The sequence below is a fragment of the Magnolia sinica genome, chromosome 2, assembly GCF_029962835.1.
Source record: "Magnolia sinica isolate HGM2019 chromosome 2, MsV1, whole genome shotgun sequence".
Taxonomy (NCBI): domain Eukaryota; kingdom Viridiplantae; phylum Streptophyta; class Magnoliopsida; order Magnoliales; family Magnoliaceae; genus Magnolia; species Magnolia sinica.
In genome coordinates this window covers 23,809,523-23,834,007 of record NC_080574.1, presented here as the reverse complement: position 1 = coordinate 23,834,007, position 24,485 = coordinate 23,809,523, and the positions used below count along the sequence as shown (strand labels likewise).

The following is a 24,485-nucleotide window of genomic DNA, read 5'->3' as shown; positions in this document are numbered from 1 at the left end:
CAGAGGTCCGTAAAAATGGACTTTTCATCCGTTATGCTAAATGAAAATGGCAATTGCCGTTTTAGAAAGGAGACATGGGTCAACGCCTGCTAACCCGCCTTAGCTGGTTTCGTGCTTGGTGGGCACGTATACATGGTGTATGCACATGCTGCACATACAGGGCCCTCTGTGATGCTTATGAGAAATCTTCACCGTCCATCTGTTTTGTCTCCCCAATTAAGGGGTTAAGACCAAATTTGAAGCATATCCTGTTATCCGGTGGGCCCCACTTAATGAATTAAGGGGCTGATCTGGCCGTTGGGCCACTTCCTCAGTGATTCAATGGCTGAAATTTAATTTGTACGGTTAATTTATGATCCCCATCCCATGTATGGAGTTTCGTGTCAATCGGATGGCGGAACCCCTGTGATCTTGCATTCTGGACTAATTTCGGGTCATTTTAATGTGAATGGCTTGATTTCCTCGGATCCCTAGCGTGTAAATTATTCAATATTTGTCCTCTGGAATGCGTGCCTTGCTCTGGTGACTTCGGAGCATCAAATCCACGCTTGTAGTACTCTTTTTCCATTAACGCTCCTGATTTCATCCTGCAACAAAAATATAATTAAAATACTCCATTAAGCATTATCATATACGTAAAATCAAGCCATAATTGGGGTCTGATATGCAATATTCGACCCTCATCGGTATCAAGGTTTTGAGTTGGAAGGTTGGTATTAGGTTGTGGTTCATGGATGGGCATTGGATTAATAGGAGGGACGTTACGTGTGGAAAGAATGTCTTTGAAGGGAAATGTAGCTTTAACGAAAATAACATCTCGAGAGGTAAAGATGAAATTCTGTTCAAGTTCACAAACTTTGTAGCCATGCTGATTAAAAGGATATCCAACAAAAGCACATTTGGAGGCATGGGGAAAATTTTTGTAACGATGGGTGCCAAGTTTGTTTGCATAGCTCAAACATCCAAATGCATGGAGATGATCATAAGTCGATTGGCATTTGAAGAGCATTCATATGGTTTTTTACCATCTAAGTTAGGAGTGGGTGTGTGGTTGATTAGATAGGTGACTGTTAGAAGACATTCTCCCCCAAAAGATAAGGGTAGATGTGCTTGGAATCTCAATGCTTGAGCTATCTCAAGGAGGTGTTTGTGCTTAGGTTCTGTGAGCCCATTCTCTTGGGGCGTCTCAACATAGGGTTGATGGATGATCCCATTTTCGTGGAAAAAAAGATTGCATTCAATGGGATAGGAATTTGGCTCCAATAAAAACTTGGATTTGTCGAACCTGACTTTGGAATTGAGTCTGAACCATGACACAATTTTTATTTATTATTATTATTTTTTTATAGTGAGGAGAACACTTCAGATTTGTAATTCATAAGGTACACCCAAGTGCAACGAGAGTAATCATCCACAATGGTGAGGAAATAATGTGCTCTAGTATGAGAGGGCGTGGGATATTCACCCAAAATATCATAATAAATTAAATCAAATATATGAGTACTCCTATTATAACTCAAGTGAAAAAGTACGACGAGTTCGTTTAACAAATTGCAAACATCATAATGAGAAATAAAAGAAAAATAGTATTGGAGGTAGAGAAGTGATGAGAGAGGTCAGCTGCAGAGGGGTGTCCTAAGCTCATATGCCAAAGGTAGGAGCTAGGAAGACGAGCAACGGGCATCTCTATGAGTGTGATGGTCGGTGATGGAAGCTAATGGTGGAGTCGATCTCATACTTCATCCACTCCAATCAGCTTACTTGATGCCAGGTCCTGAAAGACATAAAGTTGGAAAGTCACAGCACAATTGAGATTCTGGGTTAGTTTGCTAGCAGACAAAAGATTAAAATCAAAGTTGAAAACACATGAAACATCATGTTAGGCTAAATGTTTTGACAAATGAATAGAGCCAACATGAATAATGGGGGTGACATCACCATTTGGAAGTTTGACAGGCTCAGCTTTAGTAAAACATAATGGATCCGCAAGAGATGATAAGGTAGGTGTCATATGATCAATTGCTCCACTGTCTATAATCCATGCGGTGGGAGAGGAAGGAAAAGCAGAGAGGGAAGAAGAATGACTACCGGTAAGATTTGCAGAAGCTGAGTTCCCATTAGCATTTAGAAATGTCAGTAGTTGTCAGTATCGGTCAATCGAGATTCCAGGGACGGGGACTGAAGCGTCAGTCATAGGCAAGGTATTAAAAAACGATTACGCAATGGTTGCTGGAGGGGTGTTGTTGTCGAGTATTAGGGTTTTGAAGGAGGGGGGTGGGAGTTGTTGTTATTGAGCATTAGGGTTTTGAAAGCCCTCTTTCAAAACCCACTTGTTTTAAACTTTTAAGATATTTGTTTAAAACGTGAGTTTTGCATCATTTAAAACAGCCATAAGTTCTCAACCGTAGATGTGGAGGCCCTTTTATTGATGCTTAAGATCGTCTGAAATGGGTACATTACATGTGCAAATATTCTCATGTACAATAGGACCCACTATTGGATGGTCTGGATAGTCTACATCATTGCCATGTGTGAGAAGGATGGGCCACCATCATTTTACATCAGAAGTTGAACTAACAACAGAAGAAATATCTCTATATTTTCATGAAAGCTTGAGTACACTCAAGGATATGACTCATAAATTAATTATTCATAAACCATAATTCCACAAAACCATCTCATAAAAGCATTCTATACAATATACACTTTCAATAATTAAACCAATAACCATTAACTAAAATAACAATAAAATATCCAAATCATCATCACCACAATCCATGTCTTAATCACTCTTCAACTATCTGTCCTTTACAATTAATTTTGAAATTTCAAAACAAAATTAAACCTTAAAAAAGAAAGAAAAATAAATATAGCTAAAGCATCCACTCCTTGTGCTCCTCGACAAGATCGTGATCCTTAAATTTAAAATCCCAAAAGGGTGTAAGCTGCAAAGCTTAGTGAGAAAATCTCAACACAAGTTTGAAAACACATTCGATGTAAATAAAACATATTTATAAAAAAACTATCGTAAATTTTTACGCAAAGCTTGAAATAAAAAACTGAATAACAAAGTTCTAATGGATATTTATTCGGAGTAAAACAGGTTGATCAAAACATTGAAAATTCTTGTCCAGTGCTTGAAATTTACAGATTAAATAACCGAAGATTTCAATGCAGAATTGTATGAGATAAAGCATGAATAAATAGAAACGAGCTGTTTATGAAATAATCCACCACAATCAATACAATTCATTCTTTGAACATCAGGGCCGTTTCACACCAGTCGGCCAACATTCTACTAAAAAGAAACCCACCCGGCCTGCATAGGTGTCCTTTCGCAAATCAACCATGCTCATCCACCTGGTCTCCACTCCATGGGTGGTCCATTCATATGTAGGCTGGTCAAATCTCTACCCCACCCGGCCTTCATAGGTGGTCTTTTGCAATTCATCATGCTAACTCACTTGGCCTTCACTCAATGGGGAAACCAAAAGGTACCAATTAGGCTTCGGGGACTTTCAACACAAGGGTCTCGATCGCCTTATTTATGCTTTTAGGGATTTTCAACCCAAGGGACTCAATCACCCCACCTACTTTCTGGTGTTCCAAACACGATAAGAATTCCACGACATGACTATAATGATTGCATGCTTTTGAAAATAATATAAACATCCCATGATTGCTCTTCTTCAATCAAATTCGTAGTGCATATAAACCAATCCATGAATTTCAAATATTTAAAACACGGTAAATAATTCCTTCTCTATCAAAATTCCAATTAGATAGATATTGAATATACCACGCGATGTTTTAAATTTGTAAATCTGGAAATTTACACCTGAAAGTCCTGAATATCTGAAATTTACAAAACAATGCTAGAAAATTTGTAAAGAAAACCCCATGATGGAATTTTGGGAACAGTACAAAACAGTCCTAGAGTTCTAGGAAATTACATAGTAACCCCTTGGGATTGCAGAAAATCTGATTTTAATGTAAAGAACCCTAAATTTTCAAGAGATTGATACATAACGCGGGGTTTTCAATAGATTACACACTTAACACTAGAATTCCATCACTAAAACAATGTTTTCAAGAATTCAAAGAAGAAAAATCAAGAAAATCAAGAATTTAAAAGAAAGGAACAAGAATTCAAGATTTTGAAAGGAAAATGTCCAAGGAAATCAAGATTTTTTTTTGAGCTAAGCAAAGAGGATTTTGGAAAGCAAGACAGATGAGATTCAAACCTTAGAACATGCGAAAGGATAAATAATGTGAGAAAATGATATTTTGAGGATACTCCTCTTTGGTTTTGATGTGTCTAAGTGTCACTATGTTTTACATGATTTATGATTGTGTGTGCACAAGCGTGTACGAATGCCTATATGTTTTTATGGTTGTTACAATGTGTATAGTGTAGTAAAGGTGCGGATGTTATGGTCAGCGCCGTTTTATGGTGCCAAAGATGACGTCTAGCAGTATTCTTAGCTAGTGGGTGGAGGCTTTTGTCACTCTTGTTATGTATTTTTATAATTTCTTTTCTCAAGCAAGGATCATTAACCATAAAGAAAAAGATGAAAATATCCATAAACTAGCAAAATGAGGGAGAGGAAAAGTTGTGGCATAAACCAAAAGAGATGCATTGAGAGTGATGACCAGAGAGTCTTGTCAAATATTGTGAGATCTGGGAGTCGGGCTGTCAATTATTGTCTAGACCCATGAGTTTCGAATGAATTCGACTCGTTTTTAGTGGGTCCACGTCCCATTTATCAGATCCGTTAAGAAATTCAGTTGGGTTTGGGGCTCCCAGCCGGGCTTGGTTAAAAACCGGGTCTAATTAGGTTTTTGGTCCAGTCCATGTGGGACCCAGATAAAATTGGTGGGGTCTAATCAGGTCTGGGTTTGGTTGAGTTAGTTTTAATAGTAAAATTATATATGCTTAATACATATTGATTATTCTAGCAAAAAAAGAGAGAAGAAAAAGAAAAGAAAAGAAAAGAAAAAAAGAGGTTTCCTGAGCCACACACATGTAAGAGAGCCTGTTGATACACCATGCATGTTTCAAAGTGGCACATTTGTGTGTGATATAATCCATCCATTGGGCAGGCCTATGTGAATGCTCTTATTTGCCCTGATCCCAACTTGAAACATAGATCCGAAAACCTAATAGATACCCAAACTTGGCTAGATCCAAGTTCGGGCCTCCCAAAACTAGACCTAGATCTAAAAGGACTCGGACCTGACAAGAGCCACACATGGTTGGCTCGTGTATGGTACTATAAGACCTGACCTAAACCATACCTGTTGACAACCCGATCAGGGAGAAATGGTGATGGTACTTTTAGGTGTTATTGAATGAAGATTCCGACAGAAGGGTGGAACAAGGAGCCTTAGAGCCTAAAGGGGTTAGGAGGGCATGTATATTATCATACAATTCGGCAAGGGAAGTAAACACAACCTAAAAAGAAAAAAAAAGGCTTTGTGGACAAATGGAATACCAATGATCGATAGAAGAAGATGGGAAAATCAGATTATTTTTTGTTAGTTTTTTCAATGAAGTTTGTAGATTGGGAATGTCAAATTTGTGGATAAGGATCATGTATGTTACCTATTTACAAGAATAAAGAAGATACGCATGCCTTGGTGGTAGACTCACAAGAGTTTCAACATGAAGTCATGGGTTTGAGTACCCATTGTGGTGAAATCCCACTGTGGTGTGTGTGTGTGTAAAAAAAAAAAAAAAGAATAAAGAAGATACACCGAAGTTGCATTAACTATTGTGAAGCTCAGGGACAGTCGGACGGAATGGTGGAATGAGGTTACAAGGAAAAAACAAGGATATCACGGAATCATTTTGGCTTCATGCTAGATTAATCATGAAGCTATTTCTTACTTTGTACAATTGTACAAAGAGGAGGAAAAATCTCCTCATGGTTTTTATAGATTTGGATAAGCATTACCTAGGGAGGTAATGTGGTGGGTGAAGAGAAAGAAAGGGGTTTCGGAAAAATATAAATCAAAACACCGCTAAAGACATTGATGTGGTGCTGCTACAAGAGTGAGAATGACTTCTGGTGAGACGAGAGTGTTCCTTGTAATGAAGGTCTCCATCAGTGGTCGGCACTAATTCCGTAAGGCCCTGTTTGATTTTCCATTGTAATGGTAAATACACGGTAAACGAGTAATTATTACTATTGAATGTGTTTGATAACCAGGCTGTATTTCTTCTTTGTAAAATCGTACAAAAAAATTGACTTAAATTTGTGGGCCGCACTGTGATATGTTTGACATATCCATGCCATCCATCCATTTTAGATGAACATTTTGGGGCATCATCTGAAAACAGGGGCAGATCCAACGCGCAATTGGCCCACACCAAAGGAAATAGTGTCGGTGAAATGTCCACCATTGAAAGCTATTTCTTTCACCATGCCCACAATGGAGTTTATTTGTCATCTAAACCCTTCATTAGGTCACACAGGCATGGATAAGAGGAAAACACAAATATCAGCTTCATCCAAAGTATCTAGGAGCCTCAAGAAGTATTTAACGGTGGGTGAATGATTTATCACAGTTTCCTGTGGTGTGGTCCACTTGAGCTTTGGATTTGCCTCATTTTTGGGTTCATACCCTAAATGTGGCTGACATATAGGATGAACGGTGTGGATATGCCACATATATCACAGTGGGCCCTACATTCATTTGGCAACCATCCTTGGTTCTAGTGCCCAAAAGTTAAGCAGTCACATCTGCATCGTTTCCAATGCGGTAATTACCTGGGTAAGTAATTATTACCCATTTAACAGGTAATTACCTGTTACATGGAAAATCAAACAGGCCCTAACCTTTTGCAGTTATTATGAATGAACTAACTGCCTGTATCCAAGATGACATGGAGATAGTTGACAAGATGATAGAGGATCTAATTAGAAGTTTGGAGGAAGGTTCTGGGTTCTAGAGGTTTAGAAATTAGTAGAACCAAGATATGTTATTCGGACTGCAACTTTAGTAGGACGAGCTATAGAGGTGAGGTTTTAGTTAAATTGATGGCCAATAGATACTTGAAAGCAATTGATTTTGTTACTTTACCGTCGCTCTGTAATTCAAAACGATGGAGAGAGTGGGATGTTGAAACGGAGAATCAAGAATGAGGCAATCTAAAGTAGCTCTAGTATGTGATACGGAAGTCAGTTGGGATGGTTTGGGCAGGTGTTATGAAAACCAGAGACCGCCCTTGTAAAAGGGGACCTTTTATTTGGGTTGAACAGCCCGAAGAGGAGGACGAGTGGAAGACTTGAAAGGACTTCTGATTGAGGTAGTGAGAAGGGATATGGAGGCTTGTACCTTACCTAGGATAGGACCTTAGATTGGAATGATTGGTCAATTAGGATTTTTAAAGCTGACCCTGATAGTTGTGGCAAGACTATATGATGATAGCAACGCAGATGATACTCTGATTTGTTACCACTCTTTGGCTTTATGGAGTGTTGATAGGCACACATTTTGAGAGGCACATGTTGATAGATATTTATATTTATGCTTTAAAATTCTCTCATGGTCATTTCCTTGCTTCATCATCATCATCTAAGCCTTATCCCAGCTAATTCGGGTCAATAATCTTGTTCCACCATTCCTCTCTATGAAGGATCATATCCTCAGTTAAACCATAGTTCACCCACATCCTTTTGGACCTTAAACCCGCCCTTTGAGTCTTCAACTTGAACCAACTCACGCCTAACTGATGCAGTTCTTCGTCTTGGTAGCACATTGCCAAACGATCCTAGTCTACTTTCCCTCATCTTATTACGTATTGGTATGACTCCTAAGGTCCTCTGAATGCATTCATTTCTAATTCTATCCTTCCTCATCCTGCCACTCATCCATCTTAACATCCTTGTTTCAGCTATGCTCATTCTATGAAGATGTTGTTCCTTAACTGGCCAGCATTCTGTTCCATAAAGCATGGCTGGTCATCCACATTTCCTTGCTTGTTCTATATCATTTTACATATGCATTAAAAGATATAGCTTGCATATATTTCCAATTGGGGAGAATGTAGCTTAGAATTACACGAGCACCTGCGAGTTCCTTATGAGGGACATTCTTGGGTTTTTGTGCATTTGCTGTCATTTATTTTTGGATTTTACTTGTGTATGTGCTTGTGTGTCTGCTTGTGCATGCGCACGCTATTGATACCACCCTAACCTGTCCGGGCATGCTTTCTAAGATGTCTTTTAATTGCATGCATACACAGTAATGTCACTCCGAACTAATTGGTGTGGCCTTTGAAAATTTCAGTCCAGTATATTTATCTAGGAAAGCTTTTAGGGGATTCACCATGACCCTGAAAATTTTGATTTGGCTTCTTTCAGATGTACCAGAAGTGCGGCCAGGTTGAGCGGGCTATCAACACTCTGGAAGACTATATTAAATATCATCCAACAGAAATTGATTTGAGTATAGTTAATCTGCTAGCAAGCATATACATGGAAAATAAACAACATGTTAAAGCACTTCTGCAGATTGAGAATGCACGCTCGGTTTACTGCTCTAGCAACAAATTCCCATTATGTCTGACTGTTAAGGAAGGAATTTGCCAAGCTTATCTTGGCAATATGGAGAAGGCTGAGGTTTGCTGCCTCCTGTTTGTTGTATAACTACTACAATTTTTTGTGGAACTACTTGATCTCAATCTGCTTCTACTATCTGCTGTCTATCTTACCTTTTCGTGTGGTTGAACTTTTCTAGCATTTCTCTAATGGTGAAGCTATATGTATGTTGCAGATATTAAATACACATGTTTGAAGTGTCAAACTTAGTGTATTTGTCCAGGGTATTACTTCTGTATTGGTTTACAGATACTTGTTCCTTGTTAAAGAATGCTATCAATTGTTTTGCAGATTCTACTCGTGGATTTGCAAATGGAGAAAGCTGATCACGGAGAGTTAATTACTGAAGTTGCAGATTCATTTATGAATCTTGGGCAGTATGAATCTGCATTGAAATACTACTTTATGCTAGATGGGACTAATGGACATGAAAATGTGAGTTGGGCTCCTTTATGTTTTAGTTCCTTTGTTTTTTTAAACACCTTGAGGAGTTAATGTGCCACAGAAATTCTGAATGAGCAGTTGTGTGACCTCTTCTTTGAGCAAAATGTGAGTTGGGCTCCTTTACCAATCATACAAATTATTCGAGATTTCATTTTTTCCACAAATCCCTTCTACAAGCCTCCCAATCCCCCAACAACAACAGCAACCTGAGAATCCATGTCAGATTCCATGTCATTAGATAATGATATGATATGGGGATATGCAAGACCAATCTAAGAAGCACCAATGGTTGGATTGCCTTGATGGGATCTCCCATTTCTATTGGATCTCGCCATTTTTTTTAATGGATGATCTGTGAAATTTTATTCAGAAGGAGACCGAACAGTAAAAGAAAAGAAAATACAATGGAGGCACCCTCCTTATGGTCCATGTTAGAAAAATGCCTAACACGCAGAACAAATGAAAAGAAAGGCCCCTCAGCTAGCTCCCAAGAAGCTTAATAGAAACAAAAGACTTAAACCATAAATCTATTGTTGAAGATGGAAAAACAATGTCTGACGACACCCATCTTTGCACGAATGTCTGCTTCCTAATTTTCTTCCCTGGGGGACCTTTGCAAAATGAACCATCCTGCCCCAACGTACATTCTGCACTTCATCAAGTTGTCGAACATCCAAGGGCAGGATCCAACCATTGCCCAAGAGATGACATTACTAGAGTTACCTTCCATAATTGTTGGGAAAAATATTCATTGGAATCTTCACTACTTCTAACAGCGTGGCAGCTTTAGCATAAGTTTGATCCCTGATGCCAATTGGGTCCCAAAATTCCACAATAACCATACTGATGGAATCGAGCATGGCTCCCCTGATGCCAGCAGGCCCCGGATTTCTCAAGGAACATCTGTCGAAGTTCAGTTTGAACTTCCTGATAGAGGAGTCAAAACCTGCAGCCATTTTTGTTACCCTGCATTTGCAGTGAAGGACTTTTGGCCAATTGACGTTCAACATTGAATACAAAAACCTTTTACAATAAAAAATTGTGGCAGGCCTTTGGCCATATTGCAATCAGAGAAAAAAAATCCTTCCTGCTATTAATTTCTCCAAAATCTCTTCGCAGGATCATGTCATTCCCCCTCAGTTGGAATAATCTTGACTGCTTTGAGTTTGCCCGATCGTCATGTGCAACTGGATCTTTACGTGCTTCCACTTTCATGTTCCTTGGAACTCGCCTTACTGGTGCTAGTGTCACAAATATATTCCATTTGTTACTAGCAGTCTCCTTGGATGATTCTTCGTCTTGTCGAGGTTGCAACTTGCAACTTATTCTTGATGCTGTCTTTCCAGAATGTGTACATATTGTTATCCCCATTGTGGACCGTCTTGCAGTCAAATTGCGATGGGTGTCCCAGTAGTAGATGGCACGGATGCATGGTTATCACATTGCACCATATGGAATCTGGATAGACATCCCCAGCTGTGAAGTTAACCAAATATCATTTAGAAACTTTACCTCATTATCATGATTGATCCATGCTATCTTGTACCATTGTATGTTTTCGCGTGCTTTTCGCTTTTCAACATTAGCTTATCTACCATTTCCTGCGAAAAGAAGTTCCCGTCAGTTAGCACATCACACACCTTGCTGCCTGAAGTGCATCGTGAATAAAAAATACTCAATCTCAACCATGGTTCAGTTTCTTCTTCCTTACATACTGTCATCACTCACCTGAGAACAAGCAACTCTCCACTATTAGCATGAAGCTGTGTTTCTAGCCCATCTTCAATTTGAAATTCTTCATCATCAGTGTGATCAGCACCATTGTTTTAAGTAATGACATTGCTTCTTTGAGAGTGTGAGATTTTGTGGGAATTGGGATATATCAGGAAATATCACTGGTATTGTGTAAAATTTTGTAGACTGAGGGGAACTTTGGGAAAACTTAAGGAAAATGGTTGAATTTTTCAGTGAAACTTCAGGATATGTTAAAAAACACATAATTACATACCTACCAACAATGCATTGTTTTCTCCCCTAGACAATGAAAAACTATTATCCTATCTTTTCAATGTTGTGAGTGGTAAGTGTGTAATAACGTTCCTTTTAACTTCTCCTGAAGTTTTACTAAAGAATTCAATAATCTTTCTGAAATCTACGCAATGTTTCCCTTAGGTTGCGGTACATTTACGCAATCCATGCAATATTTCCTGATGTTTCCAGACTATCCCAAGGGTGTGATACATAATGTGATATTGATACTTCAAACATCACCATTAGATTCTGGTGAGATTACTTAATGCAAGCAGAGAAACCTGAACTTGTTTTACTCATCGCTGTTTGATTCCGTGCAAGAATAATTGGGATGACGTTGTGATGCTTTTTGACTACTTTGTATGCATTGTGGGTTGGGGATAAGACATTGGTCTTTTGGGCTTCTGTTTCTTTCCATGATAGCTCATGATCGCTTATTCAACTTCATGATGTTAGTAGGTCATTGTCAACACTTGCATATTTAATGAATTTGTTCCTCATCAACACTAGTTTTCCCATGATCGCCTTTGATTGTTTCCCGTAAAATTGTTGTTAGGTAACTATGTTTAGCTATGGTATGATTCTTCTGGGAAATCTAATATTAGTTGCACTTATTGTTCAGAGTATCCCCTGATATTATTGAAATATCCCCAATATTATCTGTATCTGTGATGTAGGATATGGAAATTAAATATGATGTGCAAAATTTCAGGCTTAAGATCATACTAATTTAGAAACAATCACAAAAATTTCACATCCCACATAAAGTTAAGCATTCAACAAGGGAGATCTACAAGGGTCCAAACTTACACATGCTAGGGCTGGATCAATTAAAATTATAGACCAAACAATGATCAAGGGAGAGTGTAGATTCATCCACACATGTAAATGATTATTTTCCCAATCCAAGGGATTCATATGTTTCAATTCGGGAAACCCTAGGGTTGTAAAAGGGGAATAAAACTTGGGATTTAGGATAACCTAGGGTTAGGGTTAGGGAAATAAGACGAGAGAGGAGTGAAATAGATGAGAGAGACGAACCCGAGATGTACCACACGTGTGGACAGCAGCGGGGTCTAGACGCACATGCTTGGAATCTTGTCCGCACGTGTGTGGGTCCCATGAACCCAAAAAAGGTCAGCTTGGGTTTGGTCGGCCAGGGGTGGGCCACCCACACACCAAGTTTCAGGTTGATCTGACGTCCGGTCTGCTCACGGTGCTCTGCTGAAGTTTCAGCTCTCCCTTAGGGCCTGATTCTCCAAATCTGCTGTAGAGGAAGGATTAACTGCAAAAAGGGATGGATTTGGAGATGGGATGGCTGTGAGAGATGATGAATATTGAGGGTAGGAGGTGGGGGCGATTTGAGATGGATGTAGCTTCGCACCACGATAGTTAGCCCTTCGAAGAAGGGAGGGTTTCACACCCAATTGGATTTCCACAACTCAGAGAATTAGAGAAGCAAGAAAATGCAAAATTTTATTCATAATCTTCAATAAAAAAAAACCTACAAGGGGTTGCCTATTTATAAGAAAAACCTATACCCTAAAAGCCACGCCATGTGTGCGCCCTATTACTTAGAGACAAAGTAACAAAAATAACAGCTAATCAAAGCGATCTAAACTGTCCATGATATTCTTAATGACAATAATAAGCAAAACTCAAAGTACTAGATCATCTAGAGTAGTGGGCCACGATCATGATATCTAATGGTGGATCCACATGACGATTGGGTCCACTCTAAGGAACCAAAACACAGTCTTCTAACTAGGAGGCCCTCTATGGATGTCGTCATCGATCCAGATTGATGGTGGGGCCCTCTTCCTTGTGTACGTGTGTAGGTGGTGTACGTGTGCGCGAGATGTCCCTATCAATTTGTAGCTCCACGATATCGATAACATTGGTGATGTAGGACCGATGCATGAACTCAAATATTGTGTGAGATCAACCAACAAAATTAAATTAAGTAATAAAAATCACAAAGCTTGCTACCATCATCACAAATATGAAAATCCCAAGAGAAGATCATGCGTAATTCAAGCCTAGGTTACCAAACATCATCTTACAAGACCGTTAAATAAGGGAAACTAGGATCTAATGGATGTAGGGACATCCAAATAACATTGAGTAAGCTTATTTCAAAGGGAAATGTCTAATACTACCTAGGGTGAAATTAGGGTTTAGGGAAATTGGGGAAAAACCTTAGAATTAGGGTTAATGGGGGTAAATTGGGTAAGGGGTTAAAGGGTTTAGGTACTAGGATAAATGAATTAGGGTTTTGGATGAAGGGAATATAGGGATTTGGGTTTAGTTGAAGATTGCGAAGAACTAGGGTTTGGTAATTTGAGGAAATAAGAAGATTTGGGATTTATAGGTTTAGGGTTAGGGTTTGGACAAGAGAAGGTAGGGTTTTATTGTATAGGTAGTGGAAAGCCAAAGGAGCAAGGGTGGGGCCGTATGGCCAACCTTATGGGTTCACATGTGTGGCCATACAGTCACACGTGTGGGTTAGGTTGGTGGGGTTTTGGGTTTCTAGGGTTTGGCTCGTCGATGGATGTATAAGTGATTAAGATCGGGAGGATGTTGATGGCTTGGTATGAAGGGGAAAGAAGATTGTAGAACTGTGAAGAATACCTTGATTGTTGATGAAGAGATGAGAATGTGGGGGATAGAAGGAAGCATTGCACTTCCGTTGATGAAGATAAGCTTCGCACCAATCTTCCTTCCAATTCACATGAAAGTCACCCTCACATCACATGAAGATGAGTAAAGAAAACAAGGAGCTTTCTCTCTGTGTTTTTTTTTTTTCCTCAAAAACCCTAGTACTGAGGATGTCACCCCCCTCTTTTATAGCCTCAAGACCTTTTCAAAATTACAATTTAAACCCTATCTGATGAATTTTAATCAAAATAACCCTAGTTTAATAAAAAATCAAATAAAATCACTCATAAGGTGTCCAAAACATAAATAAATTATAAGCTAAATCCTAAAAGATAATAATGTCCAATAATGATGAAAATGATCCATGGTCAATGCCCCGATCATGTGATCCGTGCGATCCAATGGCCTGATCGTCATGTGCCTCGAATCCGACGGTCCAAATCCTACCCTAAAGCAACCCATGTGCATCTTTCCAGTGTGGGGTCTTTCAGATGCTTGCACATGCACAAGAGGTCTTCAACATGATCATGAGTACTTGCCTAGCCATAGAGAAATTGGTGCGACCCGCCTCCTCTGATATGTACGTAAAAGTATATAGGAAGTGATGTCCTCATCAACTGGCAGTATCATAAATTCTGGGTATCGGCGACATGTCATTAAGTATTATCAATGTATCGATATCATTAATGTATCGGTATCACTAATATTTTCGACTATATAAATTCCATGTGTCTCTTGTATCGCCAATGTATCGATATTGCCAATATTTTCAATTGTGTAAATTCTAGGTGTTGCTGGTATCGCTAGTGCATCGGTAATATTTTGATAATTCGCCAATGTATCGATATCGCCAAAAACACATTTATTAAAAAAATTTCCATTTCATTTTTTTATGTGCACATGGTTGTATGCAGTGTTCAAATGGTTGACTATAATATTGATAATATTGTGATATTATAGTTATTGTAACATAGGCAATATCGAGACCATAATCTTTCGTTTCCTTTCCAATGTCGACGATTTCTTGTGAAATATCATGTGTTGATATTTCGAGATACCGATGGATGTTTGGATGGATAGATGGGATGGTTGAATTGATTTCTTACAACAACACATGCTTTTAGGCCCCAATTAAATGGAAACTTATTATGTATGCATTCTTTTTTGTAAAATTTTTAATTCCTAAATATGCAAATATGTGTATTTTAGCATCTCCTAAAGTTTCACTGAAAAATTCCACCATTTCCCCCATGTTTCCTTGCATTTTTGGTTATTGGCTACATCGATCTTGTTTCTGTATCCCTGGCTAGCAAAAGTTGTAGCGATACCGATACTTCAAACTATTGTTCGAAGTATTGGTATCGCTATAAGTTTCGTTGGCTAGGGATATGGAAACAATATTGATATCGTCGATGATATCGCTGATAACTGGAAATGTAGGGAAACGTGGGAAAAATGGTGAATTTTCAGCGAAACTTCAGGAGAAGTTAAAATGTACATATTTGCATATTTCGAAATAAAAAAATTGCAAAAGGAATGCATACGTAACAAGTTTCCATTTAATGGGGTCTTAAAAGCATGTGCAGTTGTAAGAAATCAGTCCAACCATCCCATCTGGTCTATTTAACCATCTAACCTTCCATCCAAACATCCATCGATATTGCAAAATATCAACAACACATGATATTTCACCAAGAAATCATCAACAATTGGAAAGTAAATGAAAGATTGTCATCTCAATATTGCGCATGTTGTGATATCAATAATATCGAGATATTATCAATATTATCAATGACAAATTGAACATTACATAAAAGCATGTGCCCATGAAAAAAATTGAAATAAAATTTTTTCTAATAAACAAAATTTTGATGATATCAATACGTTGGCGATATTATTGAAATATTGTCGATACACTTATGATACGAGCATTACCTATCGTTATCACGTAATATATCGCACCCTTGGGATGTGGATAAATATCGGTTATCACATGGGATATATCGGTTGTATCGTGTAATGTATCGCTGTTGTTGGGAAACATGAGGACATTGGGAAATTGGTTGAATATTTCAATGAAACTTCAGGGATTGTTGAGAAAGACATCAATACACACTTAGAAATCAAAACATTAGAAAAAAAAAAGTGCACATAACAAGGGTTTCCTTTGTATGGGGTCCTAATATTTGTGCTTTCCAATTGAACTGTTGGAAGTATATTCAAAATATATTCATATAATTTATAAACGTAAGAAGACATGTATGGAAACACAAGCAATAGATTCAAAAGCAAAAGAAGTATCACTAGATCAAGTTACATAAATGTTTAATTTTGTGTTTGGATACAAAGATTGCATCTGATTTTAAAAATAGGAAAAATACTATAAATAATAAGAAAAATAAAAATAAAAAATGCCTAAAAAGATAATTCATTTTTTCAAGTATAAGCATGTTCAGACTAGTTATTACTTATCATTTATCAAAAGCCAATCCACATACATATACCAAATCAAATCATTATCACATCAATAACTTTATAAGCAGACCACTTTAATTAATAATGTCTAACTGAAACCACAAGTCACAAGTATGAAAAGAAATTAAAATCCCACAGGTTAAAAGTATCAAGTACAATACAAGTGTCACATTACTCAAAATTAGAAACAAAGAAAACGTGAAAAAATAATAATAAAAACTAAAATAGTAAAAATACATTGTAGCTTACGCTACGGATGCTACGCACTACGTAGCTGCAGCGTCGCTATAATATTTGTGCTTTCCAATTGAACTGTTGGAAGTATATTCAAAATATATTCATATAATTTATAAACGTAAGAAGACATGTATGGAAACACAAGCAATAGATTCAAAAGCAAAAGAAGTATCACTAGATCAAGTTACATAAATGTTTAATTTTGTGTTTGGATACAAAGATTGCATCTGATTTGTGAAAAATTGAGATTTTTTTTTCTCAATTTTCCACACTTTGACCCATCTCCCCCTCAAAGTCGAAGTTCCAAATCCATAATTTTTCATGAAAAACATGAGGAATCATAGATTCGTAACCATTTGACACTGGTTTAACGTGATTTACAATAAAAATATGGATCGAAAATTGAAAATGCTCACTAGATCGAATAGGTGGGATATATCGGCACTACCTGTGTGTTTCATATTGCACAGGTGGGATACAAGATATATCGTGGGATATATTGGCTAATATCGTCGATATTTAAGACATTGCCTAGAATTTACATTGTCGAAAATATTGGCAATACATTGGCAATATTGATGCATTGGCAATACAAGCGACACCTAGAATTTACATAGTTGAAAATATTGGCGATAACATTAGCGATATTGATACGTTGGTGATACTTAGCGATACATAGCTAATACCTGGAATTTCTGATACTACTAGTGCTATTGGTATTGCTACCAGTGTTATCAGTATCGCTGAGCCGGAGATAAATATAATATAGGAGATATTTTGATAATATCGGAGATAATTCGAACATTGCTTCAAACACACTCGTGCTCAAAGTCATCGTAGGTGTTACTAAAAGTTGCCTTCATGGCATATGGGCATGGGGGACACTTTCAATCATCTACGTCATGCATGAATTTTCTATCTAAATGAAATTACTGAGGGAGGGTCTGAAGTAAATGTAGACTCGTAATTTATGCCCCTTTTTTTGCACCTAGTGTCATGTTAGGAACGTCCTTTTAGAATATTCTCTTTTACAATTTCCTTGATCCAATGTTCTTTTTCTTTCTTTTTTATATTAACTGGAGTTTAATGTCATTCTGTTGTTCTTCAGCTTCAAAATTCTATGCTGAATACAAGTGCATTTCTAACTTGGGCAGGTTTATTTAGATAAAAAAATTGCTCAGTGTTACATCTCCTTGAAGGAAAGAGCAAAAGCCATTGCAGCCTTGTATAAGGGTATTGTGTTTCCTTTATTCATGTTATTTTAAGAAAGATATGGCACTGAGCTTCATTTTATCCGCACATTATGCACATGTTTCACTTGGAGAAGGTTTGCCATGTTAGTATTTTAGTGTCTTTTACATGGACTATGCAAGTTTAGAACTGCTCCTTGATCAATCCTAAAGTATAGTTGCTTCTTTACTCTTTATACTAAGTGTACCGTAAGTTCATAATTAGTTTGAAACTGACATTGTTATTATTATTATTTTGTTTCATTTAGTTTTGCTTGCGATGGAGGACGATATTGATAGCCGACTTACTCTAGCTTCCCTTCTTCTTGATGAGGAAAAAAAAGATGAAGCCATTACTGTACTATCTCCTCCCAAAAATCAGGGTAACTTTTTTATTTTATTTTATAGTTTGGTGTTTTATTGGGGTTTAGTTATGCCTATTCAAAGATGTTTTGTTCTCCATGATGTCCTCTTCAGAATCAACAATTGACACAAATTCTGTGGGTCCTAAACCATGGTGGCTTAGTGGGAAAGTAAGGTTTCAGCTTGCCAAAATTTATCATGCGAAAGGGATGCTTGAGGACTTCGTTGATGCAATTTTTTCATCCATTCGTGAAACATTATTTATCGAAACTATGAATCAAAAGGTAACCATGTGCACTCTTGCAAGACTGTGTGTGTGTGTGTGTGTTTCCACACACAAATAAATATGGTGTGTTTGTGTCCATGTATTTGTGTTGTATTTCAATTTTAAATTCGCTCTGATAGCAAATGTTCTGGAGGCTTCTAAAAAAAGTTCGGGTTGGTAGCACTTCTGCTTTGTTGGTCCCCAGCCTTGGCAAAGGATGGTTGATGTCATGTGGGCATAGGATCATGGCATAATTACCTGAATCACAATTTAACTTGGTGGGTACATCGATAAAAGGAAGAGAAGATTGCCATCTTTTTCCAAAATGATGACCTTGAATACCCAAGGAGAAGTGAACCTCTAGTACTAGAAATAAACTTGATAATAATGAATGCATTGTTTCTACAGCTCATTTGGCATGATTTATATCAGCATGACTCCTTACTTTCTTGAAATAGAAACTTCCCGAAATAGTGAACTAACTAAAAATTGTAAAAGACGTCTAAACGTGCCCAAACTCATAAACCACTCAATAGATAACTATAGCAAAGACTTTGTATTAGAATTGAATTCTTAAAAACTAAAAATAACAAACCATGATTTATTAAAAAATAAAAATAGTAAAATTTGGCTTTGAATAGGTAGTTTTCCAATGGCATCTCATATGTGCGATTCCGATAATTGGTTGCAAAGTTACGACCCATCTGGAGTTAAAGTGTTTGCTAGGCTGTTTTTGCCCTAGATAGGCCCCTCCAACTCGATTTCTTGTGATCTCAACACTTTATGAAGTCATCCGTGGCCCGTGCTATATCCCGATTCCATTGATTTAAGTTTCCTAGTTCGTACTTAAAATAATGCCCAGTTCGTTGGCGTATGCTGATTTAGTACGTTGTTGAATTTGTTTGAGTCATAGTTTAGGTTTGTCTAGTCTGATGGACCAGTATTATGCTCTAGTTTGACATACTAAGATCTAACTCATATGGTCAACATTCCAAAATCAATAAAAAATTCCCATTACCTAGAGCTCAGGATTACTTTGTCAATCCTACTTTTTTGGATGGTGGCCTATCTACGGTGGGTCCAACTATTTTTCTCATGCACAACAATATAAGAGATGCACATATCTAGTTGGCATGTAAAATTTCTTTTTTGGTAATTCGAAGTGCTAAGCTATTTGATAGTGGCGTGGCAATGATGATCTGTAAACATGCACACAGTACGAGTGCCATTCTTGTACCTTAATCCACCCTATCCAAATTATTTCCTTATTGTAGATTACCTCATCATCATTGTTGTTGTCATCATCATCATCATCATCATCATCTAAGCTTTATTCCAATTAACTGGGGTTGGCTACATGAATCATGTTCTTAGATTCATGATGGAAGTTGTGGCATAAGTTTGACGCCGGATTCCAACTTGATGCAACCTCGCTCCATCTGGGCATTGGACCAGCAATGGAAGCACAAAACTCTCATAGGCGCAGTGTATTATACTATTATATAGGCTGGTTGCAATCAAACACTATTAATAGCCTATTACATAGGTTGATTGCAATCAGTGTTCAAAGTATCAATAACGTTACATGTATCAATTATCGGGGATACGAAAACATGTATGGGTATCGCTGATACTTGGAAAAATATCGTCGTATAAGGGAAACATTGGGGAAATCTTGGGAAAAGGTGGAATTTTTCAGTGAAACTTCAGAAGATGTTAAAAGGCACATGTTTACATGTAGGTATCAAAATATTATAAAAGAAAACTACATAATAAGTTTCCATTTTATTGGGGCCTAACCACGTGTTATAAAAAAAATTAGTATAAAATAAATATACTAAATTTTTAGCCAATCAATAGATTGGCCAACACTCATTAATGTATAAAATTTCCACATTAACAGTGAAGAACACATTTTCCAATATAAAAGTGGAAAAATTAGGATTTCCCTAATTTCCCGCAATTTTCACTTAAATGTTAATTTTTTCAAATGCATAAACATGAATTTCCATTACAATTTGAAAATTAGAAGAGGAAGGAAGATGTAAAGAAGGAATGATGGAGGAATTTATAAGAGAAAGGAGTCACAATGTTCTATCCTCTCGCCCTCTCTATCTATTTAAAGAGAAATAAAGAAAAGGGTACACTATTGTATCTTGGATATGGTTACAAAGTAAATCAAAATAAAGATGCACTCACAGACTGTACATTTCTTAGAATGGCTCACCTTAGGTGCAACCAAAGTGTATACTCTAACACTCCCCTTGAAGCTAGGGCATGGATATCATTCATGCCAAGCTTGACACAAATGTTCTTGAGACGCATTGTCGATGTAGCTTTGGTGAAGACATCTGCTAATTGTTCTTTTGAATTAACTAAAGTGTGCGTAAATGGTTTTGGTAGCCAAGTTCTCTCGAATAAAGTGGCAGTTGACTTAAATGTTTATTTATTTATTTATTATTATTTTTTATTTTAAGTAACGAAGAAAATATATTAAAATGAAAAGAAAGCATACAAAGAGGACTGCTGAGATAGCAGCCAGACAGCAAACTAAGCACCTAAAAAAGCTAGATCATAGTCTTTAAGACCCAAAACATTAAACACCCATTCAAACATCAACTTTTTGGCAAAGGATCCCACGTCTTTAGCTGTAGACTGAGCGTCATTGAAACATCTATCATTCCTTTCCTTCCAGACAGCCCACCAGATTGCAATAATAGCCATTCTCCATATTCTTGTTTGGACTTTACCAAGCTTATATCCCTGCCAGGCTGCTAGGAAGGAGGCTGCCAAATTAGGGATACACCCAACTATATTAAATCTAGGCCAGAAGTCCCTCCAAATCTGGGATATGAAAGAACAATGAACGAAGAGATGATCGACAGTCTCCTCACTACACATACAACAGAGGCATATATTAACGATCTGCATCCCACGTTTTCTGAGGTTATCGATTGTGAGGATCCTGTTCATAGCTGCGAGCCAACCAAAGCAAATAATTTTTTGGGGGGGGGGGGCTGGATATTTCCAGATAAAAGGGCAGACTTGCACAGAAGCAGAAGGAGAGGAGGCTAGAACCGAATATAAGGATTTAACTGAAAAGTTTCCAGACTTGTGATGCAGCCACATCAGTTTATCTGGAGAGGAGTGATCCAGATTCACTGAAGAGAGAGTATGGAGCAGTTCCACGTATTCGTCGGCCTCACGATCTTGAAGATTCCTGTGACAATTAATTTCCCAGACCCTGCTAGTTCCCCCTTGAGAGTAATGCGCTGCAATAGAACCCTCTTTGTTAGCTGCTATACGAAAAATTGATGGAAATTTAGTTTTCAGGGTACCATCTTCCTCCCAAAATCTGATTGACGACCCATTTCCCTGAACAAAGACTATATTAGAAATAACTGCTGATTTATGACGATGAATTCCTTTCCACACGTAAGAGGCAGTTGACTTAAATGTGTCTTGTGCACACATGAGAGTCTGGGTTAGATGCAATATGTATGTTGCCTAATTATTGCAATGTAGGGGAATTGAAGAAGATGTCGTGAAATCCATGCCATGAAGGATGGCTTTTGCCCATAATAACTCACAAGCTGTATGAGCCATTGCACGATACTCAACTTTAGCTGAAGAGTGAGGACCAATAGATTGCTTCTTGCGTTTCCAAGTAACTAGATTCCTCCCACACAAATGTGCAATATCCTGCAATAGATCGTCAATTGGATGAAGAACCAGCCTAGTAGCATCACAAAATCCATTAATATTCAAATGCCCATTATTCGAATAAAGAAGACCTCGACAAGGTGCAACCTTTAAAGAATGAAGAATCTGATAGACTGCATCAATATGATGACGATAGGGTTGTTGCTGACTTACAATGTCAAAAATATAAGAGATATCCGGATGAGTAAAACTGAGATAAATTACGCAACCCACTAGCCGATGATACATACTTGGATTATCCATGTCCTCTAGTTGTTTATTGTGCAACTTATGGTTCACTTCAAGAGGTGTATCCATTGGACGAGCACCAAGTAGGCCAGCTTCAAAAAGAAGATCGTGAACATATTTTCATTGGTGTGTTCCACATTTTGACTGAGCTACTTCAATTTCAAGAAAGTACTTCAACGGCTCGAGGTTCTTCATTTCAAAAGATGCAGCGATGAATTTCTTAACATTGGCTATCTGAGTTGTACTTGAGCTAGAAAGTATAATATTATTGACATATGCTACAAGGATTGTAGTGTTGCCATCCATTTGTTTGACAAAAACAAAATTATCTAAGGCACTTATTTGGAATCCAATCTTTAAAATTTTGCTGCCAAGTTTTTCAAACCAGGCATAGGGCAACTATTTGAGCCCATATAGAGCTTTCCGTAGATGATAGACTTTGCCAGTCTCCCCTTGAGGTTAGAAGCCAAGAGGTGGAACCATATATATATATATATATATATATATATATATATTTCTTTAGATAGATAACCATGTAGAAATGCATTTTTGATGTCTAATTGGTGTAGGGGCTGGATATAGTTTGCAACAATAGAGAAGAGAATGCGAACTGACTTTAAAGTTGAAATTGTGTGGATTGTCCACCACGGCACGCTGAAGGTTAGTGGAGATTAGAATTATGACTAAATTACGACTAAGTTTACTATTTTTAGTTGGATTATCTCACTAATTAAAAATAATTAACACTTAGGCTTCCAAGCTAAGTGGGTCCAATTGCATAGACTACAAATTACACAACTAGTTGAGCCACTAGTCTATGTGTGAGATAAATATCTTGTGTGTGCATGTGCTATCAATCAAATGCTTAGCATACAATCCATTTAAGCATTCATATAATCCAACCAATTAAACTCATAAGCATGAATAGAAATGTGCTCAATTCACAATCGCAAACACAAGGATATGTAGTGGTTCGACTACTTGCCTACTCCACTCCTGGCGGACGTACTCTTCTCCAGTATACCAGATTTCACTATCTCATGAGTTTTCAATAGGTTCACCCCTAACCTTTGCCAACCTACACTCCCATTGGAGGCCCACACAAGGTCTTAAAAACGTACACTCACATTGAAGGGCTACACAAGGACTTGCTTACGCATGTGCACTCCCGTCGGAGGCCTACACAAGGACTCGATCGGGTTCGGGTCACAAAATCAATACTCAATCCTACACAAGGAAAGAGTATATTAACTATAGATTGATAACCTTACTTATCGGATTGAGCCTCGTTGATGAACCTTCTTGAGATGCGTCTTCGCTTCTTGAATCTGCTTCTCTTATGCTCCCCCGATCTTTAAAGTCGGTCTTCTTCCACTTTTTTGAATCAACTATTTTGCACTTAATGCTCCAATGAGGCTACCAAGGTAATGAGAGTTGAATCTCCTACAAGTACAACTAATGGTTTTAGTTGGTTCCTAATAGAGATTCATCTAGATGGATACTCTAAAGGTTGATAGACATTAGGATTTACCTATGAGATTGTCTGAACTTTAAAGAAGGTTTGAGATAATGTTCTTGTAATGGAGCTTGGAATGCTCATTAGAGTAAAGAATCACTGAGAAGAGAGCATAAGTCTTTTTGGGATAGAGCCTAGGAGGTATGGTATAACTCGGGATACAATAGGGTCTCTAAAACACCAAAATCCATCATATTTGCAAAGATTCGGTTTTTAGATTTATAGAAAAAAAAGGCTCCAACGGATCTAGGACAGCTAGCTTCGATCGATCAAACTTAATTCAATTTTCAGATAGAAAGCTCGTTGGATGTTTTCATGCACCAATCAATCAAGTGAAGGGCCTTCAATCGATCGAGGATTTGCTTGATTGATTGAGGATCGATCGAACTTGTGCATTTTGATATTCATTTTGACCACACCACATACTTTGCACATTAGCTAGCCGGCACGAACTTGATGACTAAGGGTTTTCCTATATAGAACAAGTCATCTATGGTATGTTGTTTTGGACTTAAAGGTGTCTAGGGCTTGGATTACCAAGGCACCTTAGGATTTACTTGTTGTCTTCGGCCTTGATGCTTCAAGTATTTGAGTCTTCAGTCTTCAATATCTTCCCATGGAGGCTCAATCAACTTAAGATATCCTAGCTCACATCATTGACAAAACCGAGGCACTAACAAATGTTACTATAGGAGCAACAGTTTTATCAT

General features: G+C 37.7%; 1 protein-coding gene across 6 annotated transcripts in view; it reads left to right on the top strand.

Moving 5' to 3' along the window:
* Positions 1-24,485, top strand: part of LOC131236676 (uncharacterized) — a 106,457-nt gene that overhangs the window by 34,715 nt on the left and 47,257 nt on the right. For 5 of the 6 annotated variants that reach the window (XR_009166826.1, XR_009166825.1, XM_058233996.1 and 2 more), the window contains exons 6-10: positions 8,370-8,627; positions 8,898-9,041; positions 17,606-17,684; positions 17,950-18,063; positions 18,158-18,327. Coding sequence is in view for 4 of the 6 variants with exons in the window: in XM_058233996.1 (XP_058089979.1) it covers positions 8,370-8,627; positions 8,898-9,041; positions 17,606-17,684; positions 17,950-18,063; positions 18,158-18,327 (765 nt within the window). In the remaining 2 variants the exon portion in view is untranslated. The remainder of the gene's footprint in view (positions 1-8,369; positions 8,628-8,897; positions 9,042-17,605; positions 17,685-17,949; positions 18,064-18,157; positions 18,328-24,485) is intronic. The other variant, XM_058233998.1, reaches the window with a different exon arrangement.